The 15,727-nt window shown below is 45.5% G+C and overlaps 2 protein-coding genes across 4 annotated transcripts in view; both read right to left on the bottom strand.

Annotated features, from left to right (window-relative positions):
* Positions 1-7,999, bottom strand: part of Fbxl5 (F-box and leucine rich repeat protein 5) — a 36,210-nt gene extending 28,211 nt beyond the window's left edge. The window contains exon 1 of one of the 3 annotated variants that reach the window (XM_070012855.1): positions 7,836-7,999. In XM_070012855.1, the coding sequence (XP_069868956.1) occupies positions 7,836-7,919 (84 nt within the window). In that variant the 5' untranslated portion in view covers positions 7,920-7,999. Of the gene's footprint in view, positions 1-6,189; positions 6,268-6,483; positions 6,505-7,835 lie in introns of those variants that run through there. The other 2 variants (XM_070012857.1, XM_070012856.1) reach the window with 2 other exon arrangements.
* Positions 8,000-8,565: 566 nt separating this feature from the next.
* LOC138820658 (uncharacterized) lies at positions 8,566-9,339 on the bottom strand. The gene has a single exon (XM_070012399.1). It carries the CDS (start codon positions 9,337-9,339, stop codon positions 8,566-8,568), a length of 774 nt encoding a protein of 257 aa, XP_069868500.1.
* Between the last annotated feature and the right edge of the window lie 6,388 nt (positions 9,340-15,727).

Raw genomic sequence — 15,727 nt, 5'->3', positions numbered from 1 at the left:
TGATCTCTGGGCCTGGGCACTGTCCCTCAGCTCTTCAGCTCAAGGCTAGCGCTCTCCACTTGAGCCACAGCGCCACATCCAGCTTTTTTTTCTTTTTGCTTATGTGGTGCTGGGGAATCGAACCCAGGGCCTCATGCATGCAAGGCAAGTGCTCTACCACTGAGCCACCTTCCCAGCCCTGTCCCTGAGATTTTTGCTCAAGGCTAAAGCTCTACCACTTAAGTGGTAGGTAAGAGTCTCATGGACTTTTCTGCCAGGGCTGGCTTCAAACCAAGATCCTCAGATCTCAGCCTCCCTAGTAGCTAGGATTACAGGCATGAGCCACCAGTGCCTGACTTTTCATGCAACTTTCACATGTCAAAATATTCGTTTAATTTTTCTAACTATGTAACAATGAAAATATAAACTTCTGAATCTCATAAAAACAATCTGCAGGGCAGATCTGATTAAACTCATATTATAGATTTCAAGAATCCTAAGTAATGCCACACTAGACTCAACAAAATTTATTAGTGGCCAACAACTGTAAAAGTTATGTGTCATTTTACTTAATAAAAGTACAATATAAGTAGTCTTATTAGAAATAGCGCAGCTTAAAGTGCCAAAAGTGTAATGTTCTCACATGAATTAAGGAAAATAACACTACAAATTAGCTACAAAAATGTCTATGTCAGAGATTCAATCAAGAATAGTGGTTAAGGGGCTGGGAAGGTGGCCCAGTGGTAGAGTGCTTGCCTTGCATGCATGAGGCCCTGGGTTCGATTCCTCAGCACCACATAAGCAAAAAAAAAGCCGGAAGTGGCACTGTGGCTCAAGTGGTAGAGCACTAGCCTTGAGCTGAAGAGCTGAGGGACAGCGCCCAGGCCCAGAGTTCAGGCCCCACAACCGGACCCAAAAAAAAAAAAAAAAAAAAAAAGAATAGTGGTTAAGGGGCTGGGAAGGTGGCTCAGTGGTGGAGTGCTTGCCTTACATGCATGAGGCCCTGGGTTCGATTCCTCAGTACCACATAAGCAGAAAAAGCCGGAAGTGGGGCTGACGCTCAAGTGGTAGAGTGCTAGCCTTCAGCTGAAGAGCTGAGGGACAGCACCCAGGCCCAGCTTTCAGGCCCCACGACGGACCAAAAAAAAAAAAAAGAATAGTGGTTAAAAGCATTCTAGAGGCAGATGGTGAAGGGATACTGATAGCAAGCTACTACCTTCTATAAAACTCACACTAAAAACCTCAGCTACTCAGGAAACAAAGATCTGAAGATCAGAGTTTGAAGCTAGCCTGAGCAGATGAATTCATTAGCAAGCAAAAAACCCGAACTGGAGTATGGCTTAAGTGATAGAATGACAGCCATGAGTTAAAAAAAAAAAAAAAAAACTAAACAAATAAGCAAAAAAAAAAAACTACAGCCTAGAGAACTCATGGCTTTGAATTCAAGCCCCAGTACTTAAAGTTCTAAGGATCTACTGAACAGCATGGTAAGTAACACTAATAATACTGCTTTGTTTCTCCAAATTTGCCAAAAGAATAGATCTTAAGTTCCTCATCCTTTCACCTCAACACACACATGCACACACACACATACACTCAAAACCATGGCAATGGATGTATTATAGATGAATTATAGATTTTTTCAGCATTAGACAATGTACATTAACCCCAGTAGTTCACATACCTTGAACATGTATTATTTGTCAATTTTACATTAATAAAGCTAGGAAAAATGATCAGAAGTACATGCTTGCGGAGAGAATGTTTATAGAACAGGCTGAGGAAACAGTTTCATTTGTGTTAAATTCTTGGTGTTAGTAAATCTGATTAATAAGTGAAGACAAGACCAATGGTAGATAGGTAAGAAAAAAATAATGCTCATGCCAGTTTTTCAAAAAGTGTAAATGCTTTTAACCTGGAAACTGAACATTGGCAGACTTAGCCGTTATAATATTTAACAACGAGAACATATTGTATGAGTTCTTAAAAATCTTTTTGCATAAAGTTTCTCCAAAAGGCTATCTCTAACAAAGGTATTCAAATACTGTATATAAACTTAAAAGAAAAAAAATATCTGGATACTAACAATTTCAAGGACACATTGAGGCAGACAATAAAACACTTTATACAAGGTGTTATAAATATTGTTTCTTAAAGCAATTATCAGAACAGAGGTACTATCAGCTCCATACCATAGATTAAATCTACTGCAGCTCAGAGAAACCATTCAGCCTAATCACAGAACGGAGCAGTAGACAACAAAATGGAGTCCCAGATTCTGTCTACAACACCTATGCAACACAAGTTGCCGAAACCATAAAGCTCCCTCCCTTTCCAAATCCAAGACAGCCAATGTTCAGGAAGAATACCTGCTCTGAAGCAGAAGAGTTGACTACAGAGGCATTTTTGCCACCCCTATTCCCCCCCAGAAGATAAAGGGTCAGGTCTAGAGACCATTTTGACTGTCACCACTGGGGAAGTGCTACTGACACCTAGAGGGTTAAAGCTAGGAATGCAGCTAAAGCATCCAACAATGCAGAGGGCAGCCTGCACAACAAAGAATCATCTGGCCCAAAATGCAGAGGAGTGGTTTTCAAACACTGTTTTCCATGACCTAGTCAGTACCACGACCAGATAAAATACAGTACAATCCACATACACACATCACACCTGAAACAGATTTGAACAAACCTATCTCTCTCTCTACTTGTGAGGTACTCTAACATTTACTTCTCCATCCACAAAATCCATTTATGACTCACCATAGATCTCAGGACATTTTAAAAAATGTTCTACAGTGAAATACAAAAGTTACTATTGATCCACATGGTAACACAGTCTGGTGTCTTGCAAATTCAACAAGGAACTATATGGAACAGGATACATATAATCAACAAACAAGTCAACAAACAAATGTATCTTCAATATTTTTAAATAATTTATTTTTTGTCTTACTCAAAATAAAAATACACAAACTAAAATATAAAACTTGACTTCAAACTAAGTGTCAGAAGTGTTGTCACTTTAAGCCAATTAAGTTCCAACATAGGAATGAAAATACATAACAAACATTACTGCCACAAAAAGTTATTATTTTTCTGTCCATTTGGCCAGACAAATGCTTTCATTCAATCAAGAGACTTACCCTCTCTTGAATAAGCTTGAATTCTACATGGTAAAATTTAGATAGAAAAGAGAGATGACCCCCAGATGAAGTATATTTCATAAAACTATGTAGTTAGTAATAAGCAACCGGGAGGTAAGGTGGAAAAAAAAAAGCAGCTCTTCAAAAAGGAGAAAAAAATGCTAAGATTAAAATTCAGACTCTACTAATTACTAGTTGAATGCATCGGGTAAGCTACTTAACCACAAATACTGTTTCCTCACTTTTAAATGAGAGATAATACTTGTCTTACAAGGCTCTGGTAAGGATTAGAACAAATATCAAGCATGTAGTAAGAACCTACTAGTAATATTCTATATTTCTCTTTTCTTTTGTTCATCTCCTTTTTTTTGGCCATCCTAAGCCTGGATCTAGGCTCTGTCCCTAAGCACCTAGTGCTTAAGACTAGTACTCTACCACATGAGCCACAGCACCAATTCTGGCTTTTTCTGATTTAATTGGAGATAAGAGTCTTACAGACTTTCCTGTCCAGGCTGGCTTCAAACCATGATCCTCAGATCTCTGCCTCCTAAGTAGTAGCCATGATCACAGGTGTGAGCCACGGGTACCCAGCTTCCTGTTTCTCAATTCAATATTCTCTTCACTAAACCAGTCCCTCAAATACCAGTCAGTAAGTTCTTACAGGCAAGCAGAAGGAAGAGAAAAATAAGGGGAGCTGATTATATTAATAAATGGATAAATAAACTCATATTCAATGTCCAAAAATATTAACTACTCAAATTATTCTGAGTTTATTTCCTAATGTTTGGGTCATTACATTATTTTTTTAAATAAAAATGATAAAGTACATGTTTAACATCCTTACCCATAAAACATAGGGATGCCCAAAGGCCTAACTAAATTATGTGTAAGTTTGGAGATGCCCATTCTAACCACATTCTTCCACTGGTCATCTATTTGTCCTCAGACATCAAGTTTAAGAGATTTTTAATACTGTAACATGAAGTTCATATATTCATTCTCTTTTGCTCCCATTACATCTATCAGGATGTTACCAGTATGTAATAACATCTAACAAACCTTATTAGTATGTAATGTAATAGAGATGTTATAATAGATGTTATTAGTATGTAACAACTGTTATTACCTACTAAATCATGAACTCCTTAGGAAATGGGACTGTACTTCACATTGACAACACACACTACTGCCAAAACACACTACTTACTGCACAACTGACTGACAAATAGAAACTCTACACTCATCAGCAAAAAGTCAATAAAGTTACATTTTCAGGATTAAAAGAAAAACAGAGTCAAATGGGGGGAAAAAAGGACATTATTCAATGCAGTATTTTACTAAAATCATTCCTATATGCAAAGTCAGTGAAATACCAAAAAAGGTTTCTTAGCAGACCATTACCAAAGAAATCAGAAACTACCACCATTTCATACAAAGAAAATTAAACAGTCTTAATCTTAACTTGAGTAACCATCTATCCTAACTCCTTACACAACCCTTGGCCTTTCTAATCTACAAAGTCCCCAAATAAAGGATAGAAATATCCCTTGCCCCATCTACCTCAAAACAACTTCTGATAACAAAAGTGAAAAAAACTTTTCAGTAAGTCCTTTTATAAAAAAGAAAATTCTGGCCGGGCGCTGGTGGCTCACGCCTGTAATCCTAGCTACTCAGGAGGCTGAGATCTGAGGATCGCGGTTCAAAGCCAGCCCGGGCAGGAGAGACCGTGAGACTCCTATCTCCAATAAACCACCAGAAAACCGGAAGTGGCGCTGTAGCTCAAGTGGTAGAGCGCTCGCCTTGAGCTGAAGAGCTGAGGGACAGCGCCCAGGCCCAGAGTTCAAGCCCCACGGCCGACAAAAAAAAAACTCTATGAGCAAAATTTTAAATTTGGTGTTAGACAATATAAAACATGGCCTCCAACTTCCAAATTTTTCTAACTAAATGAGGCCTAAACATAGAAAAAGGCTTATTTGACATTAGTAAATAAAAGGATGTGTCCATACTATTAGAATCTCAATATTGGAACTAAAACTCCTTTCTTTATTGCTGCTAGGCATTCAGAGTCAAAATTTAGAACATGAGAGAAATAATGTAATAGTGTGACTACAAAAACTATCTACTTATATTAGGCTACTTATATTAGGTGTCTTGAGCTATACAACCAAAGAACAGTAATATAAAACTTGAAACTTTCATTACCTTTAAGACCATTCAGCCATCACAAAACACTTTCCCACTTTTGCTTACAAAGCCCATCCCCAAAAGGATTTCCATTGGCTCCTCCCACCAAGAAATGGCACAAAATCTGATGCTGTTTTTTCCTTTGCTGAATTACTGAGGTCACAGTTCAGAAGACTTTAAATCTTGAACATACACAATAATCTCATTAACTGTATGTAGCTTGGAATTCGTGACAATTTCTTGCAGTGCTAGAGAAAATGGGTGATAATTTTGACTTACACCTATGTCAAGTTGGAAATGTTTTATCAGACTCATTAGGCAAGACAGAACATTTAACTACTGTAACAAACCTTATTTGACTCAGGTAAACCTTTAAAAAGGTAATGCATTTTCTAAATGTGTACTCAAGTGTTCTCAATCACAGAAAAATAACTGCTTTCTTCAGAAATTTAAATAAGACTGAAAGGTCAAAGTTGTGATTTTTTTTTTAATTTTGGGAAGGCACAGTTATGTATAAATTTAAAACCTCCCAGGAAATCCTAGGAATCTCCAGAGAACATGTACCCAGGCACATGATTCCCCTTACAATAGCAGGGGATGTGTGGACCGCCTCTCTCCAATATAAACTGGAGGGAAAAACCTTGAATTCTATTAGTCCTTATTAGCTTCCCCTTGCTGATTTTAACTAGAGTAAAACAAAAGCCTCTCCAATTTTTTCTTCCTTGAAATCAGAATTTACTGTTTCAAAGAACAAAATTCAAAAGACAGGGGAGACAAACGCATTGCAATGCAGCTAACTGGAAAAGATGGGGGCTCAGCAGCTTAGCCACGACTTAAGCTTCTCCTGGTGGTTCTCACCCCTAGCTGCACAGAGCACTCACCTTGAGAGCTCTTAGTCGGACTAGATAGATGTCTGTCTAGGTTTCATCTTAGATGATCCCAATTTTAGTGGGAATTTGGACACCAGGGTATTTTTTAAAACCATCTTTGGAGGTAATTTCGAATAAACGATCAAGTTGAACATCAAAATCTTAACACAGTCCTGGTGTGAAAAAAAATAGTTCACATAAAACTGGGTTTTTTACTTAATTTTCAAAATGGAGGGAAAAGACGATTATGGGGTTAGGGGTGGTAAAATCTGAAACCTCAAACGGTGAGTCTTGAGTGTGACCTACCAATGAAAAGTAGGAACCGTCCACTCATCTTTCTGGACTATATGACACAGGCTCTTTGCTGTTCACCTTGATGCTTTGTGATGCTATGTAACGTGGTTTCTGAAGTGTTACGTTTATTTCTATTTTAGACGCCACTCATCTGGTTCACTTTTACAAGAATGCTCGAAGTTTTAGAGCAATCCAATAACTGAAAAATAGGAGGCATTTTACCCTTGTTTTAGATTCATTAGCACAAGGCCCTACACACTCTCCAAGCCTTTTTTAGCTTGTGCAGTACCAATTAAAAGAGTCCAAAAAGGTTCCCAACAATCAAGCCAACTTTTCCTGAGGCTCCTCCCTCTTTTATGTGATTTCCCCCTCCCAGTAAAGAATTCCAACAAAGAATAGCGGTGTTTCAACAGAATCACATGGGGGGGGGGGGGGAGCCAGGCGTCGGTGGCTCGCGCCCGTAATCCTAGCTGCCCCGGAGGCTGCGATCCGAGCATCACCGTTCGAAGCCAACGCAGACCGGAAAAATCCAGGAGACTCTCTACCTCCCATGAACTACCCAAAAGCCGGAAGTGGAGCCGTGGACAGCGCCCAGGCCTGAGTTCAAGTCCCAATACCCGCATACACCCACCCCCCCACCCCCCCAAAAAAAATAAAAGTTGCCAGGGAGAACATCTCCTTGCATGCAGCATGACGACCTCCAGTTCCCAAGTCTGGCTCCTCCCCCCCCCCAAAATCAACCCAGCGAAAAGCTAGGGGGTCAAAAAGAAAAGGCGGCGGCGGGTGGGGGTGAGGGTCAGACGCGGGGCCAAGGGCTGCCCACGGGGCGCGGGAGAAGCTCGAGGCTCCGCAGGGGGGGGAGTGCGTGTTCGCCGAGAAGGTTCCCCGATCTCCCGACCCCGCACGGTGGCGACGCGGGCGCGAGGAAACTGCGGGCGCGGGTGGGGAACGCGCCCCGGCGGCCGACCCGGATCCCCGGAGGCCGGCGGGCCCCCCCCCGCCCCGACCCCCCACCCTCCCCGCCCCAGGCCGGCGGTCCTCGGGGCGCACGGCGGCGGAGGCCGGCGCGGCGCGCGGCCCGGGCGCCCCTCCCCTCCGCTCCCCTCCCGGCCTGCGCGCCGGGCCCCGCGGGAGGACGCGGCCGGCCGGGCGGGGGGCCGCCCCGAAGGCACGTCGCCGGCCGCGGGGACGCGGGGGCCCCTCGCGGCGCTGACGGCCGCGCCGGCGGCCGTTTCCCGCGGCGGCGGCGGCCCGGGGGAGGGCGGCGGGGCCGCGCAGGCCAGGCCGCCCCAGACACCGGCCCGCGCCCCCGCGCCACCCGGGCCGGAGACCTCCCCCCGCCCCCGCGCGCCGCGTCCCGTTACCTTGTCACAGTAGCGCCCCACGAGCTGCTTCATCCGCCAGTGCGGGGCGGTGAAGACGTCCACCTCTTCGGGGAAGGGCGCCATCGCCGCAGCAGCGTCTGCCTCAGCAGCCGCGGCCGCCGCCTCTCCATAGACACCCTCGCCGCGGGGCAGAGGCGGCGCGCCCCCCTGCGCATGCGCCCGCCCCGTCGGCGCGCGCGCCCGGGCGGCGGAGACGCGGGAGCGCGCGGGCCGCCGCCATGCGGTGCCCGCCGCCCACGTGACGCGCGCGGAGGCGCCCCCCCCCCCCCCCCCCCGCCCGCTCGGAGTGCGCGGGAAGCGGCCGGGCCTGCCCCAGCTCCCGGCTCGCGGAATCACCTTGTGTGCGGGGCGCAGCCCGCCAGGCCGGGAAGCCGACCTAGCCGCTCACCGGGGTCGGGTCGGGGCCGGGACTTGGACACCGGGCCGAATGGCCCCCAGGCCCGGCGACCGCCGAGTGCGACCCGGCCGCCCCCGAGAATCGGTGCCCTCGCTTGGCCGCAGCCCAGCAGCTGGGGAGACCGGGTCTAGGGGCTGTGTCCCCAAGAAGTCCTGCACGTGATCTCGACTGTGGGGCTGGAGACGCCTTGGGCACCATCCTGGGGAGGGATCGAGGGGGGCCGGGGTCCTGGGGCGAGGGGACGGGGTCCTGGGGCTGGGGGCGAGGGGACGGGGTCCTGGGGAGGGATCGAGGGGGGCCGGGGTCCTGGGGCTAGGGGGCGAAGGGGCGGGGTCCTGGGGCTGGGGGCGAGGGGACGGGGTCCTGGGGCTTCAGTGGAGGGGGGCCGGGGTCCTGGGGAGGGATCGAGGGGGGCCGGGGTCCTGGGGCTGGGGGCGAGGGGCCGGGGTCCTGGGGAGGGATTGAGGGGGGCCGGGGTCCTGGGGCTGGGGACGAAGGGGCGGGGTCCTGGGGAGGGATCGAGGGGGGCCGGGGTCCTGGGGCTGGGGGCGAGGGGACGGGGTCCTGGGGAGGGATCGAGGGGGGCCGGGGTCCTGGGGCTGGGGGCGAGGGGACGGGGTCCTGGGGCTGGGGGCGAGGGGGGCCGGGGTCCTGGGGCTTCCGTGGAGGGGGGCCGGGGTCCTGGGGCTTCCGTGGAGGGGGGCCGGGGTCCTGGGGCTTCGGTGGAGGGGGGCCGGGGTCCTGGGGCTTCGGTGGAGGGGGGACGGGGTCCTGGGGCTTCGGTGGAGGGGGGACGGGGTCCTGGGGCTTCGGTGGAGGGGGGACAGGGTCCTGGGGCTTCGGTGGAGGGGGGACGGGGTCCTGGGGCTTCGGTGGAGGGGAGGGGGGCGACGAGGGGAGGGCGGGTCCTGAGGCTCCACGTGTGGAAAGGCCCCGGATGGCCCCGGGGTGGGGAGAGCCGACCGTACCCCTGGGAGTTGAGGCGGGAAGGGAAGGGCCTTGGCACGAAGCCCGCCATTTGAAGCTAACACTCGGAAAGAAAGGGACTGGACGCAACCCCCATGGCGTGGTCAGCCCGCAGCCCATCCACCCGCTCACCTGCGGACGGGTGGATGGGGAAATGGGAGAACGAGGCCGAGGTGAGAGTCCGGGGTTGCTGGGCCGCAGGAGGCCGAGGTGCAGTGCGCCCCTGTGAGCCGCGGCCCGCCACGGCGAGGCCGCGTGGGGTCCACTCGGGACTCTGCCCCGGAGCGCGCACGGCGCATGCTGCAGCCCCTATCCGAAGCCGTGGAGCCTTCTGGAGAGCCCCAGCTCTCCCTGTGGACTCTGGCTATTTCAGGGAGATGGGTGTAAGATTCCAGAATGAGAGAAATGAGCGGGTTCTCGAAAAGGCCCCGCTGGTTGTTTTTCCCTCGGAAAGAAGTTGGCAACATTATGTCCGTATGCGAATGATCATCTGATAGGAGTATATGGAATGTTAGCCAAGAGAAGCCACTGATCGATGTAGTATTGTCATTGTGAGTCCTTACAACTACCACAGACAGGGATTGCTAGAAGGGCCAAGGTTGTCTGTCAATCACCTCTGTATGATTTCTTCCCAATAGACCATCTAACTACTGACAACAGCAATAGGAACTCGATCAGTGTGAACAGAGCGGTGAAAAACGGTGGTATAATGTCTAATAGGATTGTGTTTTTCCTCCTCGTTCTGTCCAAAAAGCTACATTAAAAAAAAACCATCTCTGACAAGCTAAAAATACAATAACAGGCCTTTTTCTGTAGAAAAAAAATCCAGTTCTAGTTTTGAGACTGTCCAGGTAAAGTCTAAGGTATCACTGCTGAGAATGTGGCATGGCATGTCTCCCATAGAGGACTGGTTGTAAAAAGAAAAAAAGAAAAGCAATGGGGGAAGAGGAGCTATGGCTCAAAGTGGTAGAGCATTAGCCTTGAGCAAAAGAGCTTAGGAACAGCACCCAACTCCCAAGTTCAAGCCCCACAACAGACACACACAGGCAATGGGACTGAGATTGTAGCTCTGCTACGATGTTTGGCTAGCAAGTGCAACATGCTAGGTTTGAGCCCCAGTACCAAAAAAGTACAGACAGAAGAATACAGTTTAAAAAAAAATATGAAGCCATGTGCCCATGGCTCACACCTGTCATCCTAGCTACTCAGGAGGCTGAGAGCTGAGGATCAGTGTTCAAAAGCCAGCCTGGGCAGGAAAATCCATGAGATTCTTACCCCCAATTAACCACCAAAAAATCAGAAGTGACACTGGCTCAAGTGGTAGAGCACTTACCTTGAGCTGAAGAGTTGAGGAACAGTTCCCCAGGCCCAGAGTTCAAGCCTCACGACCAATCAAAAAAAAATAAAAAAGTATGTTGCTGCAATTATGAAATACTTGGCATCATATTTAAGAATAGAATTATCAAAAGGTAGCTAGTGAAAAATGCTACATTGTTTTTTAAGCATACTTGGTATATACTTTAAGTATACTTTATCTGCAAATAGATCTTTTAATGAAGTATGTGTGTATAGATCTACATAGACATCTGTCTGTAGTTTTTCCCAAATCCTTACTCTATAATGGGCCATTATTCTACTTTTTTTTTCTATACAGATACAGGCATGTTGCTTTATTGGTTTACTAGGTCTGCCCTAATAAAATACCTTGTTGGATGACTTAGACAGCTGAATTTATCTGATTGTAAGTGTAGAGGCCAGAAAGTCCAAGATCAAGGAGGCCTCTTAATCTTGATCCTCTGAGGCCACCTCTCCCTTTGGTTTACAGAAGGCATTTTGTCACACTGTCCTCATGTGGCCTTTTCTCTATGTGCACCTGGCAAGTCTGTCATCATCTCCTATTTCTATAAGGATACCATTAAGTTGGTGCTGACAATGCCAGCCATCTCATTTTAAACAAAATCACTTCTTTAAAGGCCAGATCTCTAAATACAGCCACACCCCAAGTACTAGGAAATAAGGCTGGAAACACAAATGGGTCCCTAATGCTACAGAAAGAAACGGTAATTTTTCCAAAGACATAGTAAAATGTTTCTCACAATAACAAAATTAAATATCAATAGGACTGTAGAGAGTAGGTACATTATAAAACATTCTTTGATTAGAAATACACGTGTAAGATTTCTATTTACGAGGCTGGGAAGGTGGCTCAGTGGTGGAGCGCTTGCCTTGCATGCCTGAGGCCCTGGGTTAGATTCCTCAGCACCACATAAGAAAAAAGCTGGGAGTGGCACTGTGGCTCAAGTGGTAGAGTGCTAGCCTTGAGCTGAAGAGCTGAGGGACAGTGCCCAGGCCCAGAGTTCAGGCCCCAACCGGATCCAAAAAAAAATTTTCTATTTACATGGAATGAAGCCAAGATTTATATTAATTTTTTTTTTTTGTGGTCAGTTGTGGGGCTTGAACTCTAGGCCTGGGCACTGTCCCTGAGCTGTTCAGCTCAAGTCAAGTGCTCTACTACTTGAACCACAGCACCACTTCTGGTTTTCTAGTGGTTAATTGGAGATAAGAGTCTCATGGACTTTCCTGCCTGGGCTCGCTTTTAACTGTGATCCTCAGTTCTCAGCCTCCTGGGTAGCTAGGATTACAGGTGTGAGCCACCAGGGCCCAGCTTATATTAACTTTTTAAAATGTTAAACATGCTTCCATTTGTGGGATAAAATGTTTCAAGAAAGCCAGATGCTTGTGGCACATGCCTGTAGTCCAAACTACTCAGGAGACTGAAATCTGAGTGAGGATCACAGTTCAAAATCAACACTGGCAGGAAAGTCCTTGAGATTCTTATCTCCAATTAACTCCACAAAGCCTTTGGAGTTGTGGCTCAAGTGGTAGAGCACTAGCCTTGGGCACAAAAGAGATTCTTCCCAGATACTGAGTTCAAGTCTCAGGACCAGCACAAAACAAAACAAAAAAACAACCTTGTAAACTAGAGTTCTAAGATAGAAAGATAGTAGCTGAATGTCTTTTTTAAATATATGTAGTCTTAATATTTTCACTTAACATCAAAATGCTAGTGCTGGCTATCTTTTGGTGATGGCACTGTTTCATTTGGAATGACATTCCCCCTCAATTTTAACAAGTGTTTTCTCAATACTAAAATAGTTGGAAAGCAAAATTTAGGATTTCTTTTAAGTTTTCCGTTTGATCAACAGTCTGCAATGCCAGAGCTATGTCCAGTCTCTGGAAGGGCCAGTCTCCCTCACAGACACATCGAGAAGCTTCCCATACCTGTGTCTAGAGAACTTTGGCTCCATCTTTTGCTACATGGTATTGTCCTGACATTAAATCCCAGCTTTCCATGAAAAAGCCATTCCCATGATCCAGTGAGTCCGAGCTGGCCATTGCTCCTTACACCGCCATCAACTCCACACCACTTCCTGCCTGGAAGACACAGGACACCCACCCTTCGCTACTCAGTCAACCAAAGTAGGTCCAAGTTCCTTTTAAGTCCAGATAGTTGCCAAAGTTGGGGTCATGACTGATCTTGGGCATTTTCTTGCTCAGAAGCTCTTTTGTGCCTACAATGAGTCTGTGTCCATTTTCACCAAAAACAAAAACAAAGGCTTGAACCCCAGCCCATGACATCATTGGACATCACTGGGAGAGGGTGAAACTTTTTTAAGAGATGGCACCTAGTGAGATCTTCCAGTCACTGCAGGTTCATCCTCAGAGGGGATATTGGGGGCGCCAGGCCTTTCTTTTATGTCCCAGTCATGAGGCGAACACTTTTGCCACCCACTGCCACCATGAAGTGCCCCATCATCAAAACATCAGACTCAAAACATCAGAGCCAACCGAGGATGGTGGACTGAAACCTCCAAAAGTGAGAGCCAAAATAAACCTGTTCCCTTCCTTAGTTACCTCAAGTATCTGTTACAATAACAGGATGACTCTACCAAATGTTGTTCCTCTTCTTGCCTAAGGCACCAGATTGCAGTACTGGAACTCTATGCTCTGCACCTTTTGCAATACATCAAATGCTGTTCCCTATAAGTAGCTCACAGAAGCCCAGGATAGAAGAAAGAGGAAGAGGAGGAGGAAGAGTTGAACATATGCAAAAGCATAATAAAAGAGCTGAGAAGAGGAGGTAGTATAAAAGATAAAAGAACAAATAAGACATAAAAAGGCAAGGGGAAGAGTAAAGCAAAGAAACAAGCCACAACTCTCTGCTTTTAGTTCCTCTCAACAAATTACCTTCTGAGCTAAAGGTAAGTGTGACAGTTGTAGAATGTCTGTTCTCTGGCCTACTGGAAGAACAAACCAATACACAAAGAATGATGCATTTCATGCTCAGAATGAAGTCCCACAGGCACATACAGAATGGTGTTTCACTGGACTGTCTAGAAAGAGAAGGGTTTCTGGAATAAATGGCCTTGAACTCAGTCTTGAGATTACATTACCCATCTGGGACTGTCGGAGCTCTATGTCATTCATTCAGCATCAGTGATATACCAAGACCTGAAGTGGGATATATCCCAATTACTGTTTTAAAAATATCACAGCTTTTTAGGAGATTCTGCCTATCCCATCCTGAGCCAGCTAAGTGTTCTATCAACTGTTTTCTCCTTATTAACTGTACTTTTTTTTTTTTCTGGTCTCAGGGCTTGAATTCAAGGTCTGGGCGCCATTCCTGAATGCCCTTTGCTCAGGGCTAGCACTTTACCAGTTGAACCACTGCTTCCATTCTGGCTTTTTTTTTTGAAGTCTATTGAAAGAGTCTCATTACATTACACTTTTCATAACAAAAATCAGAGGATATAAAAGCAGGATACCAATGGCTCACACTTGTAATTCTAGACATACGGAGGCTGAGACCAGGAGAATCACAGTTTAAAGCCAGCTCAGGCAGAAAAGTTTACAAGATCCCTTCTCAATCCATAGCTGGCTAGAGTGACAGGCACCTCATCCTGGCCTATGTGGAAGGAGGCTGAGATCAGGAGGATCACAGATCCGGGCCAACCCGGACGGAAAAGGCAGAGATTCCATCTTAATGGAAGAATTTGGGTGAGTTGACACACTCTCATCATCTCAGCTATAACAGGAAGAAAAGAAAACCCTAGCTTAAAAATCAGCTCAAGAAAGAATCGGCGGCATGGCATGGTGGAGCACCATGAGTTCAAGCCCTAGCCAGTCAAAAAAGAAAAAAGAAAGATTAGTTTATTGAATAAGCAATTCATCTTAATAGCAATTTTAAGTACTTGATAACATAATGTGCTCATCTGCCTTTATCCATGGTCCCTTGTAGTAGGTATAGATAATAGGCAATACTTCTTGATGTACAAATGGAAATTTGAAAGACCTTTACAAATTCCCATTTTTCACTACATAAAGAGTTTTTAAGAAAAATTAACTTCAGTTGGCAATAATTAAGAGTAATATCTAATAAACCATCACATATACCAAATACCTATTTAATAAATTAATTTATAATGGATTTTAATGCTTTTCATGAATGTTTATTTTATGCTAGTGCATACTTTCTGTATACCAATCATTGTCTTTAAAATAAAGTGATTTTTTTTTCAAAAAAAAAAGAAAAATTAACTTCAACAAGCAGTATTTAAAGCCTTCCTTACATTGAACTGCATGTTGCTTTTAAAAATTCTTACTTTGACTCCTGAGGTGGGAATTCATTCCTAAACAGAATAATGCTCACTCGAGGGCAACTCTTTACCCAGAAGTTTCTATTCTTTCTCCCAGAAAAATGAAAATTACACCATATCCCAATGTGGAATAATCTCTCTTAGATCACCTTTTTTTTTCCTTTCTTTCTTTTTCAGTGTCAATCCTGAGGCTTGAACTCCGGGCCTAGGCACTGTCCCTGAGCTGTTTTACTCCAGGTTGGTGCTCTACTTTGAACCACAGCTCCACTTCTGGTTTTCTAGTAGTTAATTGGAGTGTCACAGCCTTTCCTGCCTAGGCTGGCTTTGAATGGTGATCCTCAGATTTCAGCCTCCTAAGTAGCTAGGATTATAGGTATGAGCTACCAATGCCCAGCTGTCAATCACCTTTTGATGAGTAGTTTAGATAATGATAAAGCCAAGATTGATTCATTACAAATATGGAGATTTTAATGTATACAGTTTTTCATTTTTCTTTGCAAACATTTCATAAACAAGACATTTCCATTTCCTAACATACCTGTCCACCACCTAACTTGTTTATTTGTTTGTTGTAATGCTGAGGGTTGAACTAGATCCTTGTATATGCTAGACAAGTGTTCTACCATGAGTAACAGTCCCATCCTCCACCTGTCTTGTTCTTAATAAATATAGCCAAGTTAACACCAACTCTTGGCTTCCAATAAAATAAAGGCTCTGTTATGGGCTGGCTTACTAGGTGCAGTGTATATAGCCTCAGGGAAAGATGGCTAGTTTCAAAGACAACTTGACTCAGTTTTTTGTACCACATAGTAAGGGAAAGCAGCACAAGTTTCAGGAATAAAAAGAATGAT

The sequence above is a fragment of the Dipodomys merriami genome, unplaced genomic scaffold, assembly GCF_024711535.1.
Source record: "Dipodomys merriami isolate MVZ:Mamm:240054 unplaced genomic scaffold, mDipMer1.0.p SCAF_9, whole genome shotgun sequence".
In the NCBI taxonomy this organism is placed as follows: Eukaryota; Metazoa; Chordata; class Mammalia; order Rodentia; family Heteromyidae; genus Dipodomys; species Dipodomys merriami.
This window is presented reverse-complemented; position numbering and strand designations above follow the sequence as displayed.

Bases quoted from the DNA above. Each gene is read 5' to 3' on its own strand.
- LOC138820658 (XM_070012399.1), bottom strand. From the start codon at position 9,339: ATGGGCTGCGGGCTGACCACGCCATGGGGGTTGCGTCCAGTCCCTTTC.